Below are 21822 nucleotides of genomic sequence, written 5' to 3' on the forward strand. Positions count from 1 at the left end.
TTGATTTTTTTTCCCCCCCTCACCCCCTGTTCTATGTAAACCCTCTGACTCCCAATTAGTTATTTCCCCCTGAAGTTTGATAGGTGCTAATAATAAATAATCTCATAACAGGAAAGCCTTATATACATGGCTAACTCTCCCATTTGAAGATCAGAGACTGCAGATGGGTACCTGAACAGCTCCCCCTACATAAATCTGGAAAGGGGGGGAATTTTGTAAACCTAGCAAGTTGTGAAACAATGTGCAGTGGATTTGGTTGCATAAGTATGGTCTCTGTAATCTAGTGGCGGTACATGATTTTTTAAAGTGTCTTTTCTTGGTATTGTGTTCCCATTGAGGCTTCCTATATGCATGATTAATTGTGAACTGTAAGTCTTTCACTAAGAATGTTCTGTGCTACCAGTGCTAGGATCTGGATAGTAACCATTGAATCTGAATGCTGAGCATAAAGCTGCTGTAGAAATACTAAACCCAGATCTAGAGCTACAAGCTTGATAGATGGGTACAAAAACTCTAAATGGGCACTCAGATTAGATTTGCTAAAGCTTTGTAAAAATAACCAGGTAGATTTTATGCTTATCAATTGCCAACTTATTTTCTCGGTTACAAAATTCCTCAGAAACGATGGCAGGGATGAGATAAGTGTATTTTGAACTTTGCACTGCATTTTATGTACCTAACTCTTTTTCGAATGGTATAGCCCATTATTGGTATTACTGAGAAATAGTCCAAAATATTTTTATTACTTACTAAATTTGTCTGTTTTTAGTTCCTTTAGTGATAACAGGACCATTCAGGGATACTTTGTTTAAAAAAAATACTGTATTGTGCAAACTAAATACAGATTAATTTGATGCAATTTACTGTCTGAAAACAATGCATTATCACATATGCGTGTGGCTGATGTGCCTTAGGATCACTACTTGTGATTGTAATATTCTTACTAGAATATTAGCATATCTTTCAAATCAATGGCCATTGCTTAACCCTTTGGATGTAGGGACACTTTCTTTTATGAAAGATTTTTCACCTAGTACTTTAGAATAAGGCAGTATCTACTATTTATATGCTTAATTGCTCTGAGCGGATGATTAGTTTGGTTTTTAGACACTGTCACAATGACTGACTGTTTCAGTTGTTAGAACAGTCTCAAAACTGAACTCCAGATGTTCATGGAAAATGCTTGGCCATTAATGAGTATTGATGTATGTGCAAACTGGTTTGTAGTTACTTTTGTGCTTGCTTGATGGCAATGTTTGGGCGGTGGGGGAAGAAGAGAGCTTTGGGAAGCTTTTGGAGTCTTATTTTCAGAAACACAAATTATACCATTTCACGCCTCCCACCCTCTGACACTGTTTCCAACTCATCTGTTATAGGTAAAGAGTAAATTGTGATATAGATCGGATGTTTAGAACCATATGAATCTGTACTGTATGTAATGAAAGTGTTGTTAAAATGCTGTTGGCAAGTTGGATCCTATATAAGGGGATGGCTCCATTCTCTTGCCAAAATGTTCTTTAATATACAGTGTGGTTTGATTTGAAATGTGTGCTACAAATGGCAAATACTTCTAAAAAGAATCAGAGTTAAGGAAAGATTTTTATAACATAAAAGTGGACACTGAGCTCAAATGGCAAGGTGTAACATGGTTTTAGAATGCAGATAGCATTTTAAATGCCCATTTTGGATGGTTTTTGCTTCTGCTAACCTTTTGTATGCAACTTTGTAAATGATGACTTTATTCACTTTACCTGTACTGGGTAGTTAGTGTTGAATAGTAATAATTTAAGACAAGTTTCGCTGCCCTGGAAAGCGAGCTCCGAGGGGACCAACCAATCAGTTGTTTAGAAAGGTTATACTGGCAACCCCTGTGATACAATAGAGTCACTGTTTAGAGTAATGTTACATCATGTGACTCCAGAAGGCAGGATACTGAGCACAACCCTATGTCTTAATCCAGTCCTGGGTAGCTGTATCATTTGGTGTCCAATTAAAGCACCAAACCTCATTTTCCCAATCCCTCCTGAACCTGCCCACTCTAAACTGGATCAATGATATAGAAGCAGAGTCCAAAATGTCTGTCTTGCTCTCTCTCTCTCTTGTCTGGGGTTTTCTGTGTTCCGTCCCTCATCTCCCAGTGTCCTGAAGCTTCTGTAATTTCTCTTTGGCTGGAATGATTCATGAGCTGTCTTCCTCTAACGGTGGTAATAGAACTTTTTAGAATAATAGAATATAGAAATAAAATATTTTTTTTCTCTATCCAAACCATGATTTTTCAATAGGCTGTTTTCCTCCTAAACTTGGTAGTTGCTAGCAATTACTAGGAAATCTTATCAGGAAATCCCTTGGTCTAAAAATAGGACTTTTGGCTAACCCTCCCCCTAGAAGTTCAGAGGCAGCAGATTGGTCAAAGTTCTTGGCACCTGAACAGTTCCTTAGATAAGTCCGGAAAGCGCTAATAGAGGGGTAATTTTATAAGCCTAGCAAGTTGTGAAACAATGTGCAGTAGTTTTGTTTGCACAATAAGTGTGGTCTCTCTGTAATCTAGTGATGGTACATGATTTTTAATAAACTAGCATATTTGTCTGTCTTAGTATTATGTTCCCATTACAGCCTGATTTAAGCATGGTTAATTGTAAACCATTTGTCTCAAAATAATGTTCTATACCATCCGTTGGTATTTGATGTGTGGTAACTGTATTTGAATGGTAAGCATAAATCTGCAATGGAAGTGTGTATTGCTTGAAAAACTAACCCCAGGTCTAGGCCACAGTGTTGGTGGTTGTGTACAGTAAATTTGCTCTTAGAATCAGAGGAGCACAAACTCTAAACAGACATTCTTGCATTAGATTTTCGAAAGTTTTAGGAAAAGCAGCCAGGTAGATTTTACCCTTTCCAGGTGCCAACTTACAGAGGAGCTCTTAAGTTTCAGTTTCCTGCTACTTAACCTGGCTAGGAAGATAGATCTTGCACATCCTAGATACTAAACTTTTGAAGGTTGACAGTGTGTGGAGAAAGGCCTACACATTGCTCCTGTTTTCATGCAGAAAAACTTTACACTGAACATAGTTAAGACAATATAAATATGGAGAAATAAGACTACCAAGTCTACTTAGGCACCTGAGCCATAGGAAGAGCAGAAGAGAGACCTGGGGATACTCCCCAAAAGTAGTTGCCACTTTAAACGCAGTATTAAGCAGAAACTCTAGCACAAGTAAACTGATCACCAGCTATGGTTAAGAAGTCTTTCCCCTATAATATTGTTCAGTTAGCTGCATCTTGGGGGTGCAAAGACTGGGGACACACTTCCCCCTGTGCTGCAGGAAACTGGCAGTGTTGAAAGCTGGGAATATAAGAGACTTCCTTTCTGTGCCTTTAAATGATGTGGCCTGTGCGGGAAGACAGAATCAAGAAGTTGCAGTTGCTGAGCATTGGTTTTCTAGGAAGTTGGGACAATGGCTGCAGTTTGAAGACTGTTAATATGTAACTTCCAAACAAGTCTGTTAAAAGCATTTACTCTGAGATCCAAATAGGCCATCCTGGAAGTTGTCAAATGTTTGGTAAGCTGAGAGTGATATTTATTCTGCATGGACAAATGTTTCTTATGTAGATTATTGTCCAAATGGTGGTAACCTTTAGTGGTGAAAAATGCCTTATGTTAACTCCTGGAGGGGGGGGGAGAGACACATTGGTTGCCTAACTCAGGCTGGTCTTTAAATATAAAACAAAGGTGTAATACCATTAAAACTGAGATCAGCATGTCATTGGCATATTGCAACCCTGCGGGTATTATAGAGCGTCTGTTTCGAGCTAGCAGTTGTGATCTATCATGAATGTTCACGGTGGTGGTAAGTTTGTGTGCACACACTGTTCAGCTCTCTCTATCCTTTAATAATTTCTGGTGACAAAGATTCACCACTTTTGGTACTAGATGATCAATTCTTTTGGCCTAAAGAAAACTCCTAGTATCAACTTCAAATTCAAAACACCCTCCATCCCCTCACCCTAGTTTATCCCACCCCAATCTTGGTTTTCTCCCACGCTTGCTGTGGAGGGGCTGACTGTGTGTTTGCTTAATTTCTCTAAGTATGTGGGTTAGATTAGAATATATTTTTTCATGACTTTGGAAGCTCGGATTTCATTGTGATGATTCAAGGAACTGGAGCCAGAGTCACAAGCCTACATTTTTAATCCACCGCTGAGCAGCCTAGCTCATATTCTAAACTCCCTCTGACCCCAGATCTCTCACCAGTGCAGCCTAAAACAATGACACCTACGAAAAAGCCAGGCCCAAAATCTTTTCCATCTCTCATCTAGAGGCAGCTGTTTTTTAAACTACAATCTCCCACTGTTTAGAAGTGGTTGTAATAATTTTCCATCAGGAATGGTCCAGGGATTTCTTTCCCTTAAAGGTCAAAATAGAATATTTTTTTCTCTACACAAACCATAACTCATCTAGTTGTTTCTCCCCTAGAATTTGGTAGTGGCTACATGCTAATATTAGCATAATAGCATCTAGTCTGGAAGGAAGGCTGTTGGGCTAACTGCCCCTAGAAGATCAAAGGCACCAGAATGGTCAAAGTTCTTGGTATCTGAACAGCTCCCTGAAAGCCTGGAAAGTGATGAGAAGGGAATTGGTAAGCCTAACAAGTTGTGAAACAATGTGTGGTGAATTTGTTTGCAAGTCTGGTCTCCCAATACACTAGCTGATCGTAAATGATTTTAAATAGAGTAGCATACTCTTTTCTTGGTATTGTCTTCCCATTATGGCTCGCTTTAAGTGAATTGTGAACTACTAATGTTTCAAAATAATTTTTTTGGTGATGCCATTTGGATGTTAAATGTCGTATCTGAATGCAAAGCATAAAGCTGCTATGAAAATGAGCTAGGCCACAAGAGGTGGTGGTTGTGTACAGGGAGTTTAGGGGGGTTGTATGGTAAATATGTCCCTAATCAGATTCTTAAAAGCATAGTAAAGTAAACCAGGTAGATTGTACACTTAGCAAGTGCCAATTTATTTTGAGCTAAGAAAAATTCTCAGTGATGGAGGGGATAAGAAGTGTGGTCTGAATTTTATACTGAATACTATCTACCTACCTTTGTGGGGGGAGTGGTATTGGCCAACTATTTCTAGTAAGAAATAGTCTAAGTAAAATACACGTAAAAATTTCTATTAAGAAATAATCCAAAATATTTTTACTTGTTACATTTTCCTCTTTTTAAAGTAATTTGTATAATGATGACAGGACCATTCAGGGATACTTTGTCTAAAAAAGCAAACCTGTACTGTGCAAATTAAATACAAATTAAGCTGATGCAATTTGCTGTCTGAAAACAATGCATTATCACATATGTATGTGGCTGATGTGCCTTAAAAATCACTCTTTGCAATTGGACTAGTAAGACTATGAACATACCTTTCAAATCAATGGCCATTGCTTAACTCCTTTGATTAAGGGCTCTAAAAGGCATCCTTTTTTATAAAAGATTTTTCAGCTAGTACTCTAGAAGATTAAAGGGTGGTATCTGCTATTTGTATGCTTAATTGTCCTCAATGGATGATGGATTTGATTTATTTTGTTTTAAAATACACTGTCAAGGAAACTTGTATTAAGTCAGTTGTAGCAATCTTGCAACTGAACTCTAGCTGCTTATGGCAAATGTTCTTTCATAAAGTGTGTGTGTGTGTGTGTGTTCAAACTAGTTTGTGGTTACTAATATGCTTGACTGTTGGCAGTGTTTGAGGGTGGAGGAAGAAGAGAACTTTGGAAGGTTGAATCCTGCTTTCTGAAACCCAGTTGACACTATACTAATCTTTCTGGGTGGAATGAGAGATGCAGGTGATATTTCAGGCCTATCCCCATGTGATAGTGTCTCTCAACTATTTTTATTAAAAACCGAGTAGTTTCTGTTGTAGATAGGATGTTTAGAACTATACTAATCTGTACTCTTTAAAATGAGAGGTTAAAATACCATTGGCAAGTAGGATCCTATATGAAGGGATGGCTCAATTCTCTTGCCAAAATGTTCTTTAATATACGGTGTGGTGTGATTTTTTGCTACAAATGGCAAATACGTCCTAAAAATAATCTACGTTAAGGAAATGTCTTTATAACATAGAGTGGGCACTGAGCTTAAATTGAGAGGTGTAACTTGATTTTAGACTGTAGGTAGCATTTAAAATGTGTTTTTGGATGGTTTTTACTTCTGCTGACATTTGTATGAAACTTTGTAAATAGTGACCTTGTTCACTTTACCTGTGCTGTGTAGTTAGTGGTTTTTTATTTTTAAAGATTATAAAAGTACTACAGCAATGAAGATGGACTTGCCATGTTTATCCATATGGTTCTTTAAAAATCTCATTTGTATACACTATCGTAGTTCTTTGAACATTCAGCAAAATGAGCTGTGGATAGACAAATGGTGATGAGTTGTTGTGGTTATAGTTATGCGTTAGCCAAAGTGTGTATTCCTTGGAGGTACTTCCATCATGGAACTCACTGTGTTAATTGGCTTTGCTCTTCCTGTGAATAAATCATTAGCACTGTTTGTACATATGTTGAAAGCAACTATGAAACTGAAGAACTACCTTCCCCCTTTTATGCATAGTGTGACAAGTCCACTATGTATTATTTCTCAGACCTTAAAGGATGAAGTTCAGGATGGAGTGAAACTGAAGAAAGCTAAGAGGTATTGGACTTACCTGGCACAGTGCCGAGAACCCAATAAGTATAATTGACTAATCTGTCAACACTACTTAGCATATTAAAATAATAAACTGGTATGTAAATATCTCCCCCTCCACACGCACTTTAATGAAGAGGTTAGGAAGGATGTAAATCTTCCAGGCGGGGTGGAGGGTACTCAGTATAGCTTGATGCATTAGACATGTTACTTGCTTTGTCAAATGACGCACAAGATTAACACCAAAAACCCTATTTCAAAATGCATTTCATACAGGGAAATCAGACTGGGGCAGCTGGAAATCGGAAGAGACTCTAAGCAGGTTGAAACTCTCACTACACTTACAGTGGTATTTGTTTCTAATGTAACATAATACTATAAAGGTTTTATTTGTGCTGTATAAGAATGGAATTGTTAGTGGTTAAGAGACCACTAGTTCATTTCAATAAATGATAAACTAAATTCCTTTGGTGTTTACTTTTTCTTTGGAGTTGGCGATCTGTAATTGTTAACAGTTTCAAGATTACATTCAGTAAATGAATAGAGTGGGCTCTGCTTTGGGCAAATTTCTCCTTTAATGACTTGGCTATTTGTTGGGTGATGTGTTGTTTTATTTTATTTTTTTTTTTTTTTTCAGGAAAAAAATAGGATTACAATTTAATCAGGTGAAAATATTAATAATTTAGATGATTAGAGGCAACAGTGCAATATCCTCTTACACGTGAAGCAAAGTCTCTTCTATTATATTTAATTTTGTGATAGTTCTGCAGGAACCAAAAGCTGTTCTGAATACGTGTTCAGTCCTTCCTTGCCTCGCTTTCATCCCTGATGTGTGACTTCAGGATACAGCTCAGTCCTGCAGAAGGGTTCTGGGAATGATTTGAATAAATAAAACCAGGGGCAGTAGCTCTCTGGCTGCCTTCCAGTGCTGAATCTTGCAGCAACAGGTAAGGAAAGGAAGCTATAACCATTCCTGTCTGAGGCATTGTCTACTATATGCAGGGTTGTTATAGCTGTGTCGGTCCCATTACCTCAACTAGACTTTTTTTGCCAAACATTTCTCATGGTAGCTACTACTACTGTTTTGGCTCTACAAGAGGTAGTGTAACCAAACTGCTGTCGCTGCAGACCAGCACTGACATAAGGGCTAAAAGGTTTTCTGTTTAAGGTTTTTCTTAAATGGCTTGAACTTCGATCATTCTCGTCACTGATGCAAAAATGTAACTTGTAATTTATACAAGCCAGTCTGAAGGATGGCCCCTTACATTACAGATTTTGAGATGTGGATAGGATCTTCATTCCAGCATGTTTAATTGCTTTTCCTACGGTCCTTCCATGTTGCAGGCTACACGTGTGGATTTGACTGTGTGGAGGGAATAAGCATGGTGTTGGGGACTGAAGGCCTGGATGCTAATCCTGGCCCTGCTACGAATTTTGCTTTGAAACCAGGTGGGTGATGTAAAATCTTTTATTGGACCAACTTCTGTGGGTGAGAGAGAGCAGCTTTTGAGCTTACACAGAGCTCTGATATCCTGGGACCAAAATGGCTACAACAGCACTGCATACAATTAATTCGTTTTAGCATTCAGCAAGCTGTTTCGCGGCTGCCATTGTTTTCCTTGCAAATGAGACAACACTGTTGAGGATTTTATTGTGCAGCATTTTGAATCTATAAAGACCTAGGTCCATTCTGCATAGTTATTAAATAGTGATGGCATGAACCTTTTTCCTAACTCGGAATAAGCCAAACTGTTCTAGACGGGGAAGAATAAGAAGGGATGAAATAAGGGGGTGGTGTAAACGTTTGGGGGTTAATAGAATGAGATGTCCCCTGCCATTAGGATTTATTTAGAGTTTTGTTGGGCCTTCAAGCACCCATGCTCGACTGTTACCAAAGCCAACGTTGAATAGTAGCAGAAATGCAGCTCTACTCTCCCCCTCGCCTAAAACATGCCTGCTGTACCGGCAGCCTATGCAAAGAGGGAGAGTCCGAGCTGTATATGGCAAGGTGCATGTATGCAGCAGGGTGTCTATTTGCTCAGACATGTTGGCATGCTTTAGAACAACGACAGTAACTTGGCAACACTGGGTCAGTTTTAGACCAAGTCTCCCAGGGTTTGTTTGTTTTTCCCTAAGAGTCTCATTAATTGCTGACTTTAGCAGCCATGAGATGGAAGGATATTGTCCATTGCTGTCCAAAGCCACAGGCTGCCATCTCCCTTTGAGCTCTTTGTGTGCAGCCTCACTTTCACCTAAAGGTGCCCATCAGTTCCCCAACGTGAGGGGGTGACCCATAGCCAGTGCCCCTTATATCAACGGGGATGTTAGGGAACAGGCTGAGAGCCCTTCCATGTGAGATCTCCAGCAATAACTCTTCTCCCCTACAACTACCCTTCCCCTCTCCCTTAACCATATTCTCTCCCTTTCCTGAAAACCCTCTGCTGTGTCTCCCTAAGTATTTGCCCTTCAAAGATGCTCCTAAGCTCTCAGCCCCTGAGCCAGAAGCATAGAGGAGATGTGTCCAGCTAGGAAATGAGCTAGCTCAAGCAAGTATCACTGAGCTGCTCTGTCCTGGTGCTGCCTCACCTCCACCCAGACAAAAGTTTAGGGCAAGGCGAGGCAGAGACTGATACTGATCTGTGGGACTGGGATGTGCTGGTCTATTTTGAGGGATATGAATATTTATTAAACATTAGTGGCTGTTCAGGTGCATGTGATCAGGGTGGTCTTTCTGTGCAAACCAAACAGAAGTCCCAACCAGCTGCAGTGTTTTAAGAAGGGCCAATTTCCATTTCCAATGCTAAAAATAATTGAACAGAGGGGGGAAAAGTGTGAACAAAAACTTGTTTTTTTTATGATGAAGGAAGTGCTCTTGAATACCAAAACTTAGCTGTTGTCTGCATTAACTTGACTCATTAGCAGAACCTGCCCCTTTGTTAAATTGTCTCCCCTTACCTGCCACAATTTATAATAAAGATATTAGACCCATGAACACATTTTATTGCTTGTTTGAGATTTACAAAAGAGTACAAAACCAAGCTTTCCTGCTACTAAAATATAACAAACAGATTTCAGTATAAAAACAGTTACAAGCCTTCAGTTCTCCTTTTGCTGTGAGAGTTCCATCATGTAGTCTTGTCTTCACACTGAAAAGTTGATAGCAAGCAACCGCTGCAGACTGCATGTCAGTACTACCTTTAGAAGTGATTTGTGGTGTGGTTGTCTACATGGAAATACCTTCAATTAACTGGGTGGGAGGGTGCAGTGACAGGCTAAGTTGTCACCTGGATTCACTTCAGTTATCAGAAATCTTGGTTCTGAGTGGTCAGATTCCTTAATTGAAATCCTGAAGTGACAAAAATCACTCTCCCGGAAGTAAAACGTGGTTTCAGAAGACATATCAGCCAACGTTTTCAATCGGGTGTATTGCTGCATAAATTAACCTTATGCATCCACATTTGAAATGCTGAGTACAGGGCTCTTTGCACAGTGAACAGGGCTTAAACTCCCATTGAGTATTTCCTGGAGCCCTGCAGGAGGTGCTGGGTCTCAGGGCGTCTGTGCCCAGGGTTTGAAAATATTTACAGGAGCTCTGCTCCAGCTGAATTTAAGCTCTGATAGTGAGACAGTTCATTCTAACATACAGCGGGGGAGTCTGTTATTTTTTTGACAAAAAATAGTCACGGTCCAGACTCCAGAGAAACATTTTTTCACACTGCAATAACCATAATAAGTAAAGATTTCAGGGTCTATTCAAAAGTGTCTGGTGGTCCAGATTTGGTTAGTGGTTTGCCTATGGACTCCCCCTGCAGTATACTATCAACCCACTATACTGCCTGGGCCATGCTCTCAGCAGTGGAGGAGGCGAAGTACCAAATCACTGGGGTGTGTGTGGAGGGGGAGAAGGCCAGTGCATGGCTCTATGCTGCTGATCAAACAATGCATGAAGACAACCACACTTCCAGTTTAGAAGCCTGATGTGGCAATGTGCCAGTGACCTCTCCCCTACAGTAGAGAACAAACAGGATGGGAAGTGGGAGTTGAAGCCAGTTCCAGGCTCTCCCTAAGCATTATGTACTGAAGAGCAGTCACACATTCCTATATACCACACTTCCTAGTGCCAGAGAGACTGGGTAGGGCTAAAACATTTCCATCTAGTTCTTGCAGTCCCAACCAGTGCAGCACTGGGCTAGGGCATGAGACCCAGGACCTGAAACTGACTTCACAAGAGATCTACAATGAGCTATAGTGAAAGTGACTATTGTCCATAAACAGCAAGAAAAGCAAAAAAATATATATTTAAATAAAATGTTCTCAAATCTAAATGTTACTAGTAACTCAGGGGAAGGAATTTTATAGTATTTAAACCAACAGTCTCTTTAAATTAACATCTCCCCAAAATGTTTATTGCTGCAGACTTTCTACCAATAATTATTACATGGATATTGTACACCAAGATTGTTTAATTCTGATAATTATCTTAACTATAAACAGTGAAACTATTCCCCTGACCTTGATCCATTAATAAGAAAGAAGTTTGCACCCTTATTGCCATCATATATATTAACTAGTTCTCCCCTGGATGAGCCCTGTTCCTTTAAAAACATTTAAACATTGACAGTTTAAAACTAAATTATGCCTCTTCCTTTGAGTACTTACCCATGCAGAGACATCCGTTACCCTTTCTCAACCTGCCACATTGTTAAACCAAATGCTGCAAGAAAAGAGCAACTTCCTACTTTAAAAACGTTTCACATTTCCTTAAAGTTTGTGCACTACAGTAGTGAGATACACCTACATTTACTTAAGATTCCTACTGCTGATAAATAAAAAATCAATCACCTAGGAGAGCTGCTCCAATCGCTTTCTGTGGAACTGATGTACCACGTGGCATTGTTAGCATTGCTTTAGTAAATGACAGTAACCCAACTGTTCTAGTGATAGAAAGGAAGTATAAAGTCATGTTATTCTTCACACGTGGCAGTCAGGAGTACCAGCCGAACAACAGCCTGCCAGCTTGAAGGCAATTCTTGGGTTAATCCAGTTAGTATCTGTTTAAAACACAGATAAAACAGCTTTGGAATGCCTACATCACGGTACGTGGAGCTCTTCCTGTGAGGGGTAACGTGGTGCCTGCACAGTCTGAGCCCAGCAGGATTAGGAGGGGCAGGAATCCTAGCCCCCTCCACCAAGATGAAGTACTGTGGCTGGAAGGCGAATGCAGCAGCCCACGCCTCCTCTTCCTTGTGTGCTGAATCAACTTCTGTAGCCCCCTAGAAATTTACAATGTGGGCCTGAAAAACGCCGTCGTGTTGCTCCAGCTAAAAAGGCAATGTGGAAAAAACCCATTAATCAATTCTGTTGGTAAAAGGCGGCATCATCACCAGTGCCCATGGCAACCACCGCAGCTGGGTCCTTTCACCAAAGCAGTAGTGAAAGAGCTGTCAATGTGCCCTCCTGCCCCATTCTCTGAACTGCACTGACCATCATCACAAGGGGAACTCTCCACCCTTTGTCTGGAACTTGACTGTAGGTTGTTTGGGGCAGGGACCTACCTAATTCCATCTCTAAGACCCACCTAGCCCACGGGGTATAAATAATCATCATTCACTGGTCTCCCAGAGGGCAGGTGCACTGCTGCTCCGTTTCCCCTCCCCCCTGCGTAAGAATTCCTGGCTGGGTGGCAGGACTGTTACAGAGGCAAACTGAGACACACACACCCCAGCCTTCATTTGTATGAATCCCACCAGTTTATAGATTGAAGTGCACTGGGGACTATTCATGCTGAAAACACCGAGTGCATGCAGCAGACCCGGTGTTGAACTGGGCTGAGCTCTGGGAACTGCAATTCCCATGTTCTAATTCCAGCTCTGCCACTGACTTGCTGTGTAGCCCCAAGCCCGTTGCTTCACTTGGCTCTGCCTCAGTTTCCCCCTACATCAAACAAGGATAAATAAGACATAGCAACCACCAGAGGTGTTTAGTTAGCACTGCGGAAGGGGAATGGATCAGAGAGAATACCTCACAGTCCTGTTTTAGGGGGAAGGCAGGTTTCTGAGCCAGTGGTGGCTTCTTCAAGATGCTCCGCTTTGGAGCCACACCTGGTTTCCCATCCCCCTCATCTGGGTCTTCATACACTCCAGCCAAAGCGTAATGCTTCTTCCTCAGCTCGCCAAGATGAATTCGCTCATTCTCCAGCTTCTTCTCTAGTTCCAGCACCTTCACCTGCATAACAAGAAGCCCTTTACTCTCTAACCCCAAGCTGCTGGGTGCACACCACTATGATCCCTCTAGTCATAGGCAGCAGCAGTCAGAGAAGGGGACCGTTCTCCCATCACATTATGGTTTATGAAGCTCTCGATCATGGCTATGTTCTTTAAGGGGCCTAAAGCTCTTAACGGTATCACAGGGATCTCCTACCCCAGAAATGCAGCCTGTTCTGGGGTAGAACGTGGCAGCCATTCTGCACCAGGAACACCATACAACGAGGTTAGCTTTAGAGTGAGCTTTAGGAGGGGATGTGACGAAGACATTTCTGCTGTTGAACCACAAGCTGAATTTTAGGCAGCTGCAGTGTCCCATCCTAATACATTCTGCTATATATTCCTATTCTAGGAGACTGAACTCTTTGGCAACAAGGTCAGTTATGTCCCATTTTATTGCTGAAGACTTGTCTGCTTAAATCCATACCAGAGATTCTCCAAGACTAGTTCTGAGAGGACGGCTGGGAGCACTCCGTTTGCTAGATCAGTAAAACAAAGCTAGCCCTGTTTGCCTAGTCTCAGCAAGGGGTGCCATACCTGCGTCTCCATTTCTTCCTTCTTCAGTTTGATTAGCGACATGCCAGAGAAGTCCATAGTATCTTGTGGGGGGAGAGGGAGAGAGAGAGGGGGTTTATCCTGTAGCTTACAAGGATCATGTCCCAACAACGATACAGAACAGAGCCAGCTGGACACACACACTCAGTCCAAATAGGTGGGGAAAGTGCTAGTGTAACCCACTGGTGAGTGCGTTACTAACCCTCTCTCTGTGCCCAATCCACAGCTGAAGCACGTATGTCTCAACCCCAGGTGCAGAGCCATGATGACTCTAGCTAGATCGACCTCTAGCCGCTCACACTTCTAGCTTTGGAGTTCCCTTGTTCGATCCCTGGTGTGTCAGCCAGGATGGATGTTGTCCCACTAGTTCCCTGGAAACTTTATAAACGGGGACCCAAATATTTATGGGAAAAGACTGAAAAGTTTGATCCTGTAACAGCTACTTTTCTCTTAGTCCCTGTGGAAGTTATTAGAAATCACTTCCTAGATTGTGTCTCCACTATGGAATATTTCACATTAAATGAATGCTAAACTATTAAAAAAATTATTTTTAAAAGTTCAATCACTGAAAAGTTTTAAGGAACAATTGCAGCTGGTAGTTGGCGTGCACCTGCAGGAGAACGATACTCATCTCCTGGCTGCATTGCAATTTGGGCCTGTAATTCACAGTCAGTAGTTCAGGCCTGCCTGAATGTTTGGTGCCTAGCCAAAGCCCTTACGATGGCCCAGTGGAGTCTGTTGTAAGAGCAGCGGTGTCGATGATGGTAAAAATGACTGAATGTGCTTCCCAGAGCCCAGATAGAAGCATAGGTCTCTGCAGGCCAAGAGCCCCAAACCCCAGAATGTGGGAATCCCATTGCACTTAAACACTGATCCACCATTATATTCTCCTCCCACCAGCTCTGTACGGGCGCTTAGCAGAAAGCGTATAAATTATCTGCTCATTTGAAATGCACATGAGCTGACCCTTGGAAGCAGTGTGAAAGTCGTGTATATTTCTGCACTGAAACCCCCAAGGCTCTGTTTACACCTCACCTTTGTCCTCAATCTGCTCTTGTCCGGACTTAGTGGAAGCCACAACATTGGCCGCCATTTCATTGACGTTGCGTGAGCACTCCTGGAGCTTGCCCAGGTTCCTGCTGCTCTTATCGGCTTTCACCTGCAAAGATCAACCAGGTGTTTTCAGAGTCACTTAGCTACAAGGGAACTGCAGAGAGAGGCCAGTCTTTTGTACATATGCAAACACGCTTCCAAATGTGCGCGTGAATGGAAACCTGAACCCTTTAGAGTCTACTCAAAGCCAAATGAGACACAGCTAAGCTGCGGAAATGGAAAAGGGGCAAGACATCATTTGCTTTTGTTTGAAAGAATCTGGTTATTTGCTGCATCAAGCAGGCTAGGCCCAACCTCTAGGTTTTGTTTTTAAAAGGTTATTTAGTTTTTTAATTTAAACATTACTGCAGCAGCATGCTGCTAGTCCATAAGAACCTGAAGACGAAATGGACTAGAAGCAAATGTGAAATTAACTAGTTTATTTTCATTGTCCGATGTGACCAAAATAAGTGAACTAACAAAGCATCAGTGGTGAAAAATAAAATAAGCTTTTAGTTTTAATCAACTAACGTTGCAACACAGATAAAAGAACCCAATATCTATCTACCTATCAATCATTTTTAACCTTTAAAAACCTCTTTTGTCCATATACATTGGAAAGGTGGCGGAAAATGGAATATATATAATCTCCAACACAGATGTCTACAGTTATTTATTCTGGGGTTTTGTGTTGGTATCAGAACTCTTGCTACAGAGTCAGTTCAAAAGGAGAGGCAAGAAGGTTTTGTATCCTCTTTCAGAGGCCAGCCCTTCTGGAGCTGAAGGATTCAACATCTCACTTTAAAAAAAAACATAATTAAATTGAAAAGTAATAATTCCTCTCCAAGAGAGTTTTGCTTAGCCTGCACTGATTCTGAAGGGGAGGCAGACCCCCACACGTTGATGCCTAGATGTGTCCCCACCAGAACAACACTTGTCACAGCTTACACCTCTTTCTTATGCATTTCTGTTCAAAAGTTTACCTTGGATGCAGCCACCAACTGGGCTGTGCTGGCTGCAATCTCATGGGAGCAGACAATCAGTTCTTCATATTTGCCCGTATGCAGGACCACTCTGTCTGCAGATTCTCTAGAATATAGATCAACAGTGAAGTCTGATTAGAGAAGCCTGACATAAGGAAAGTGCAAAACTATTTATCCTTCAAACTCTGCATGTGGCTTTAAGTAATTGCTTGCAAAGCTTTTCTTTGAAAGGGTTCGTGTATAGAGGAAACGTGCTAAAACCCCAGAGTCTAGAAGTACTTGAAGGGTGTAAAAACCAAGGAGGAAAGGGATGATTAGAGTGGTTCTGGATTCAGGCTATCAGAAAACAAAACTTCCTTGCTGTGAAATGTATCAGGCTGTGGACTATTCTCCCACAGACCCAGTCCTACCATTCACACCGGTCAGAATGGAGGTCAGACTCCTGGCAGGACTGAGCCCTACATTATTACTACTATTTCGATTGTGGTAACACCCAAAACATATTCAATATTTGCTAACAAGAGGAAGCAAAAATCCTTCTCCTGGGACAAACCTTAGAATCTAACGTCTGTATTATTAGGGGTCGATGATCAGGGGAAGGTGGGGCAGCAGCCCAGGAGACAACACTACCTGTTCAATTGATTGAGGGGCTTGGGTCTAGAGAACTGGGATCCTACCGCATATAGTCTATTTGGTCAGCTCTAAATTCAGTTGCTAGGAAACTGGAGCGCACATTGGTTACAGGTTACAGCATATACAGGGGTTCTGTACACCCATAGTGCAGCACATACTGAGGGTAACCTCCTGTGCAGTGCATGAGAAACATTTCCAATCTGTGACTATTTAAAACCGACAGGCATTGCAGATACCTACACGAGCTGCGTGGCTCCCCATCCCACAGCTTTGGAGGCAGAGATCAAGCCTTCCGTCCAACGGGAGTTCTTAGCATAAAATTCTTGTGTCGTTGCTGCCCCCTGTTGTCACGAAAATGTTAGGTCGCATTTAATAGGACACACTTTGCATCAGTTTCTAAATAAGCAATCAACATATCAAAATAGATGTCACATTTTCAAATTGTTCTTAAAAGTTTCAGCTCCCTTGAATACACCAGACACAGCATGTCTCAGGGCACCGTGGTCAAACAAACTTATACGACCAAAAACATAGAACGTGCAGGTGAAATTTTCCCAAAAGCGTGAGGCTCCTAAATCCATATCCAGGCACCGACCCAGAAGTGGCGCAATTTGCAGAAGTTCTGTGCCTGAAGTCAGTGGGAGCTGCAGGCTCTCCACATCTCTGACAAATCAGGTCACATTCATGTAAATACCTAAATCTATAATTCTAGGCCCCCCAGGATTGACAATTTTGACTTCTGTTTAAAATAGACTGGATTGAGTCATCACCATCCTCTGTACATTGACCAGGCTTGTTAAGATGAGAGCAAACATCTCCTAAAAGCACAGGTTACGGATGCCTTTTTCAATAAACACCCCACGTTTCACAGTGTACGGTCTGCTTTAGAAACTGTGACGTTAGGTTCATGTTTGCGCAAGTCGAGCAATTTTTGAAAAAAATTCCTCCAGTATTTCATGTCAGCCCACAAAGAGGAGTGGCTGTATGGTCCCAAAGTGAGCCTTACCCTTCCACTTTCGACAATCTCCTTCTGTAGGTTGGTGGATGTCATTACGAGAAGCCTAATTGCCTGAAACAAATCAAAGCAGACTACATTGTTTCACAAGGATTTGATAAAGAGCAATTGCTCAGCCAAGCATTTGAAGTTACACCACATATTTCCAGGAATTTTAATGTAGGTTTAATATCAGAAGTACCGACCTTCATCAGATCAGTGCAGGAGTTCAAAATTCTGTTGGAAACAAGGAGAAAATATTTAGCAAGTTTGATTGAGGGAACATCTTCCGTGTGATTAAAATAAAATGGAAATGAAACCAGATCAAGGGGAACCCGGTTTGAGGGACCCCAGAAAACAGCTTCAAAACAGATGCAGCAAGGTACAGTACGTGGAGTTTTGCAGTAAAATACATTTTAGCCCAGCATGTTATATTGGGGACATGCTTTTTCCCCACTCTGCAGGAGATAACATTTTGCTTGAACATAAGAAATCCAACAGTGCTGGTGGTGGTGATGGTACAAGGCACACGAAAGGCAGGTTTGTCAACAGAGACACCACTACACAGACAGCTTCATTTAAAGAGATCTATGTCCTCATTAATAGCTCTTCCCCTCAAAAAGAGAAGCTCCAGATTCCACTCTCCCTTAGCTGATACTTTTTACTCACCTCTCGTTCACTTCCAGTTTAACACCAGAGCTTTTATTTCGGGCCTGATTCATCATCTCCTGTTGAGAAGGCAGGAAGAGGTGGTTAAAAACTGCCACCGGATTGGCTGTGGTAGGAAAAATAAAGGAAGAGGGGTTCCCTTCATGAGATCCTGTCAAATGAACTGACGTGGTCAGGTCTGAGAATTCTGGATCCCTGTCTGCCTCGGGGTCCTTGATTCAGAGTGTGACAGACACACACAGCTCTACTGGGACTCAGGCCAGAAGTCTCACACAGATTTCCGATTTTTTTCTCTGCTAGACACAGAGTCCACGGTCTTCATCTCACCTCTATCCTTCTGACAGCATCTTCAATAGCTGCTGAGGTGGAGGACATTTCCTTATCAACCATATCACCCAGCTCTTCTTGCTTGATGTCTAAGCTTTTAGGTCTCAGCTCCTGGCAAAGGGAAGAAAGCGACGAGCCAGCGTGAAATCAGGCGCCAGGATAAAAACTTTCCCAAAGCTTTCAAACAAACAACTAGCAAGAATCTCTCTTTGGCCTGGAAAGAGCAAAACCCCAAGAACAAACCTCTCCATAAAGATGAAGAGCTGGGAATGATCCAGGTGGACCAGAGTCTTGCAGTAAATATATCAGAGGAATCTCAGAGAGGTTCAAAGGGTCATAAAGGAAGTTTGATTTTCCATTTCAAGAAAACACTCCAAAGCCAGGGACAGACCTGCACTTCACAATGGTGCCATGCTCAGCAGGCAGGAGTGCTGCGGTAGCTTTCCAGAGCACGCGGAAGGCAGAAGAGCTCGTTGTGCTATAAGTTAGTAGCATATTAATGTATAATGCTAGTGGTGATTTGGGGCAGGAGGATGGATGTGGGTTTGCACATTTTTCACGGTTTCAGGGAGCCACTTACTGGACTAAAATAACCTGATCTGGTCTAAGGGTATTTCCACTGAAATGCTACCCACCATCATGTTATTTCAAACCCTATAAATGGCTCCTGGAATTAAAATAAAGCACACGGGGAATTAAAAAAAAAAAAATCAAATACAAACATTGAGATATTGGACTTTGATCAGGTTCCAGCAGAACCCAAATGCACAGGAGAGAGATTCAAATTAGATCTTAGGTCAGGATTGTCTCCCAATCTGTGCTTGTACAGCTCCCAGCACAACGGAGCCTGCTCCTACATAAGGAGGGTGGGTGCTACAAAAACACAAATAGAATTAATGTGTCAAGGCTCCAGGCTCTCACCAACATTATGTTCAGTTGGGGGTTGTTTTTTTTTAATCTAAAAAGAAAAAAATAGTCATTTGTTCCACATTAATATCAAGACAAGATCATAAAGAATGAGACATGAAACCAATTCCAAAAGAAAGTTTCCTTTTTCCAGCCGGGGCTTGGAATGCCAGACAGTAATTCAATACACACTTAGCTTTACAAGTGTAACCAAATACAAACACAGAACTCCTGCCCCATGACTGCAACAAAACGAAATTAGAGGGGGTTTAAACACAGAGCAAGAGGAAAGAGGTGACGGACCAAGGGAGCTGGAATACATCACAGCTCTAGATTTCTGGTGTAGAGTAGTGAGGAGGGAGGGGCAGCCATGGATGGGGGAGAAGGGAGTCCCTCATGCTAGCGCTCACCACAGTGAATGCATAATTGCCTGCCAGTCTAAGACACAATGGTGGGGTCCTTTGGGGGCCGGCTGGTGGTACCAAGAGCGAATGCCCATCAGGATGAGACTTGAGGAGGGAGATGTTCTGGGACCTGGAATAGTCATTTCTGAAGAAGGTAAAAATGCCATGTCTAAAACCCAAGCCAGTCCCCAGCCTCGGGTATAACAAGCTGGGAGGATCCGACAGACTTTCCAGCAAGAGAAAAAAGTGAAAGGTGTTAAGCTCCTTGCTGCTAAGCACTAATCTGCACTCACTGCTAGCCAGCAGAAGCCACATCCCTGCAGAGCAAAGGCTTAACTTTGCCGCTATAAATAGAAACCAGGAAACCACCCGCGCACATCAACAATGGCAGAGGAAGCCAGGGGGCGCCACTTGCGGACACTATTTCCTTTCCATCTGAATCATCTGAGCATCCTCCTACTTGCATGTCTCAGCCCCAGTGGGTCAAATCTTTCCTGGTGTGGCTCCTCTGGATTGGATGGAGTTACACTCACGGTGGATTTGTCCCAAGACAATGATGTGTGTAAGACGAAGTGCTCCTCCACGAGTGTATCCCCACTCCGAGGAGCGCCCCCTACCTGGCCCAGTTGAAGGATGCCCTGTAGAGTTCTCCTCACGTCCTCCGGGTTTGCCTGTCTCAGCAACTGCTTATCCTTCAGCTCGTTCAGATACTCCAGACTCCGATGCCCACAGTCCCTGCAGGTTTCAGTTAATTCTGACAGGAGAAAGAGTCTCAGTTACGGCAAAGGATTAAAAAATATGCAGGCAGTTTGTTTCCTCTGCGTGAGGGGGTTATGGTCTAGTGGTCCAAGCGCCGGACTGGGACCAGGAGGTCCTGACATTGACACACTGACTCCCTCTGTGGCTTCTTCCTCAGACACGTTGGGTGGGTTAAGCAACATTTGTAAAATGCCTTGAAGAGTGTGATCTTAGTGCCAGGTATTACAGTGGAGAAGAGAAAATAAACAACAGGAAAGACCACTAGCCATAGGAGAGAGTCAGGTGAACAAACAAGGCGAGGCAGGAAATAGGGAGGTAGCGTGGTCTAGTGGCCAGAGCACTGGACTAGAGCTTGGAAGACATGGGTGGCTGTGTCACTAACTCGCTGTGTGCCCTTCGGCAAGTCACATTGGCCTAGTCTTCACTTACCGGCTGGTCCGGCGGCACGCCATCGATGTTCTGGGATCGGTTTATCGCGTCTGGTTAAGACGCGATAAATCTATCCCGGATCGATCCCGGAAGTGCTCACAGTCGGCGCCGGTACTCCAGCTCGCCGAGAGGAGTACGCGGCGTCGACGGGGGGAGACTTCCGGCCGCGTCTGGACCGCGGTAAGTCCGGACTAAGGTACTTCGAATTCAGCTACGTTATTAACGTAGCTGAATTTGCGTACCTTAGTCCGAAGTCCGGACTAAGTGGGGACCAGCCCATTGTCTCTCTGGGTCTGGTTCCCTGCCCACTCTTTGTCCATCTTGTCTAGTTCAAAAGGAAGCTCTCTGGGGTGGGGACTCTCTCACTACATGTTTGCACAGTGCAGCGCTGATATAGCTAGGCACTAGTGTCATAAAAAATAAGGGACAGCCTGCTTCAGGGAAGGCTTTGCATTCATCCTTGGCAAAGAAGGAAGATTGCCCGTAACGTTCAATTAGTGCATGTCTGGACAACAGAAAGGAAGATCTGCTGAAGCCTGCACCACATTTAGTAACCGCAGAGAGGCGCTTAGTCAGATCTGCCCTCCCCAGCCCTAACCACTACGTAGTGAGTCACTCAAAACCCCTCCAGCAGACACGAACCTTCCTGCTCATCATCAGATGTGCCCCTCACCTTGCTAGGGCCTCAGCGGCACAAGAAAGTACCGGCTGCACGTGCACATCCTCTTTCCATCAGCCAGGCGCCGACAGCAACAGTGGGTCCTGCCACACTCCCGCATTCCATGTGGGTTGCGGGGGCCCCCAGAGGCCCAATGCACTAGGCAAATGGGGAGCGGGTTGTTTTCAAACCTGCACCAACCTCTGGCATCTGCTGATTAAGTGGAGCTGGAAATCTTGGCAGGTGTTGAGAGCAGGGGAGAGCCCGTGAACTTGTCACTACAAGGCATTAGATGTATTAGCTGGTTGGGTCTCAGGCCAGTGTCTGCATCACACAAGCTACCAGCACCTTTGGCATTAAAGGGCACCATGCTGGCAGAGAGACCAAGGCCTGACTGGACCACTGAGATCGAAGTCGCCTGTTCCCACTAGGGCGATCTCGCACATCAGGCTGGAGGCACCTCAGC

The 21822-nt window shown here is 42.9% G+C and overlaps 1 protein-coding gene across 7 annotated transcripts in view; it reads right to left on the bottom strand.

Moving 5' to 3' along the window:
- Positions 1 to 9663: 9663 nt before the first annotated feature.
- The window catches only part of HIP1R (huntingtin interacting protein 1 related), a 62413-nt gene continuing 50254 nt past the window's right edge, over positions 9664 to 21822 (bottom strand). For all 7 annotated transcript variants that reach the window (XM_065568725.1, XM_065568727.1, XM_065568728.1 and 4 more), the window contains 11 exons: positions 20128 to 20264; positions 18201 to 18311; positions 17874 to 17932; positions 17411 to 17441; positions 17217 to 17279; positions 16451 to 16551; positions 15578 to 15683; positions 14538 to 14661; positions 13485 to 13546; positions 12706 to 12909; positions 9664 to 12005 (listed from right to left, as the gene is read on the bottom strand). In XM_065568725.1, the coding sequence (XP_065424797.1) occupies positions 11958 to 12005; positions 12706 to 12909; positions 13485 to 13546; positions 14538 to 14661; positions 15578 to 15683; positions 16451 to 16551; positions 17217 to 17279; positions 17411 to 17441; positions 17874 to 17932; positions 18201 to 18311; positions 20128 to 20264 (1046 nt within the window). In that variant the 3' untranslated portion in view covers positions 9664 to 11957. The remainder of the gene's footprint in view (positions 12006 to 12705; positions 12910 to 13484; positions 13547 to 14537; positions 14662 to 15577; positions 15684 to 16450; positions 16552 to 17216; positions 17280 to 17410; positions 17442 to 17873; positions 17933 to 18200; positions 18312 to 20127; positions 20265 to 21822) is intronic.

This window comes from Chrysemys picta, chromosome 15, assembly GCF_011386835.1.
Source record: "Chrysemys picta bellii isolate R12L10 chromosome 15, ASM1138683v2, whole genome shotgun sequence".
NCBI lineage: Eukaryota > Metazoa > Chordata > Testudines > Emydidae > Chrysemys > Chrysemys picta.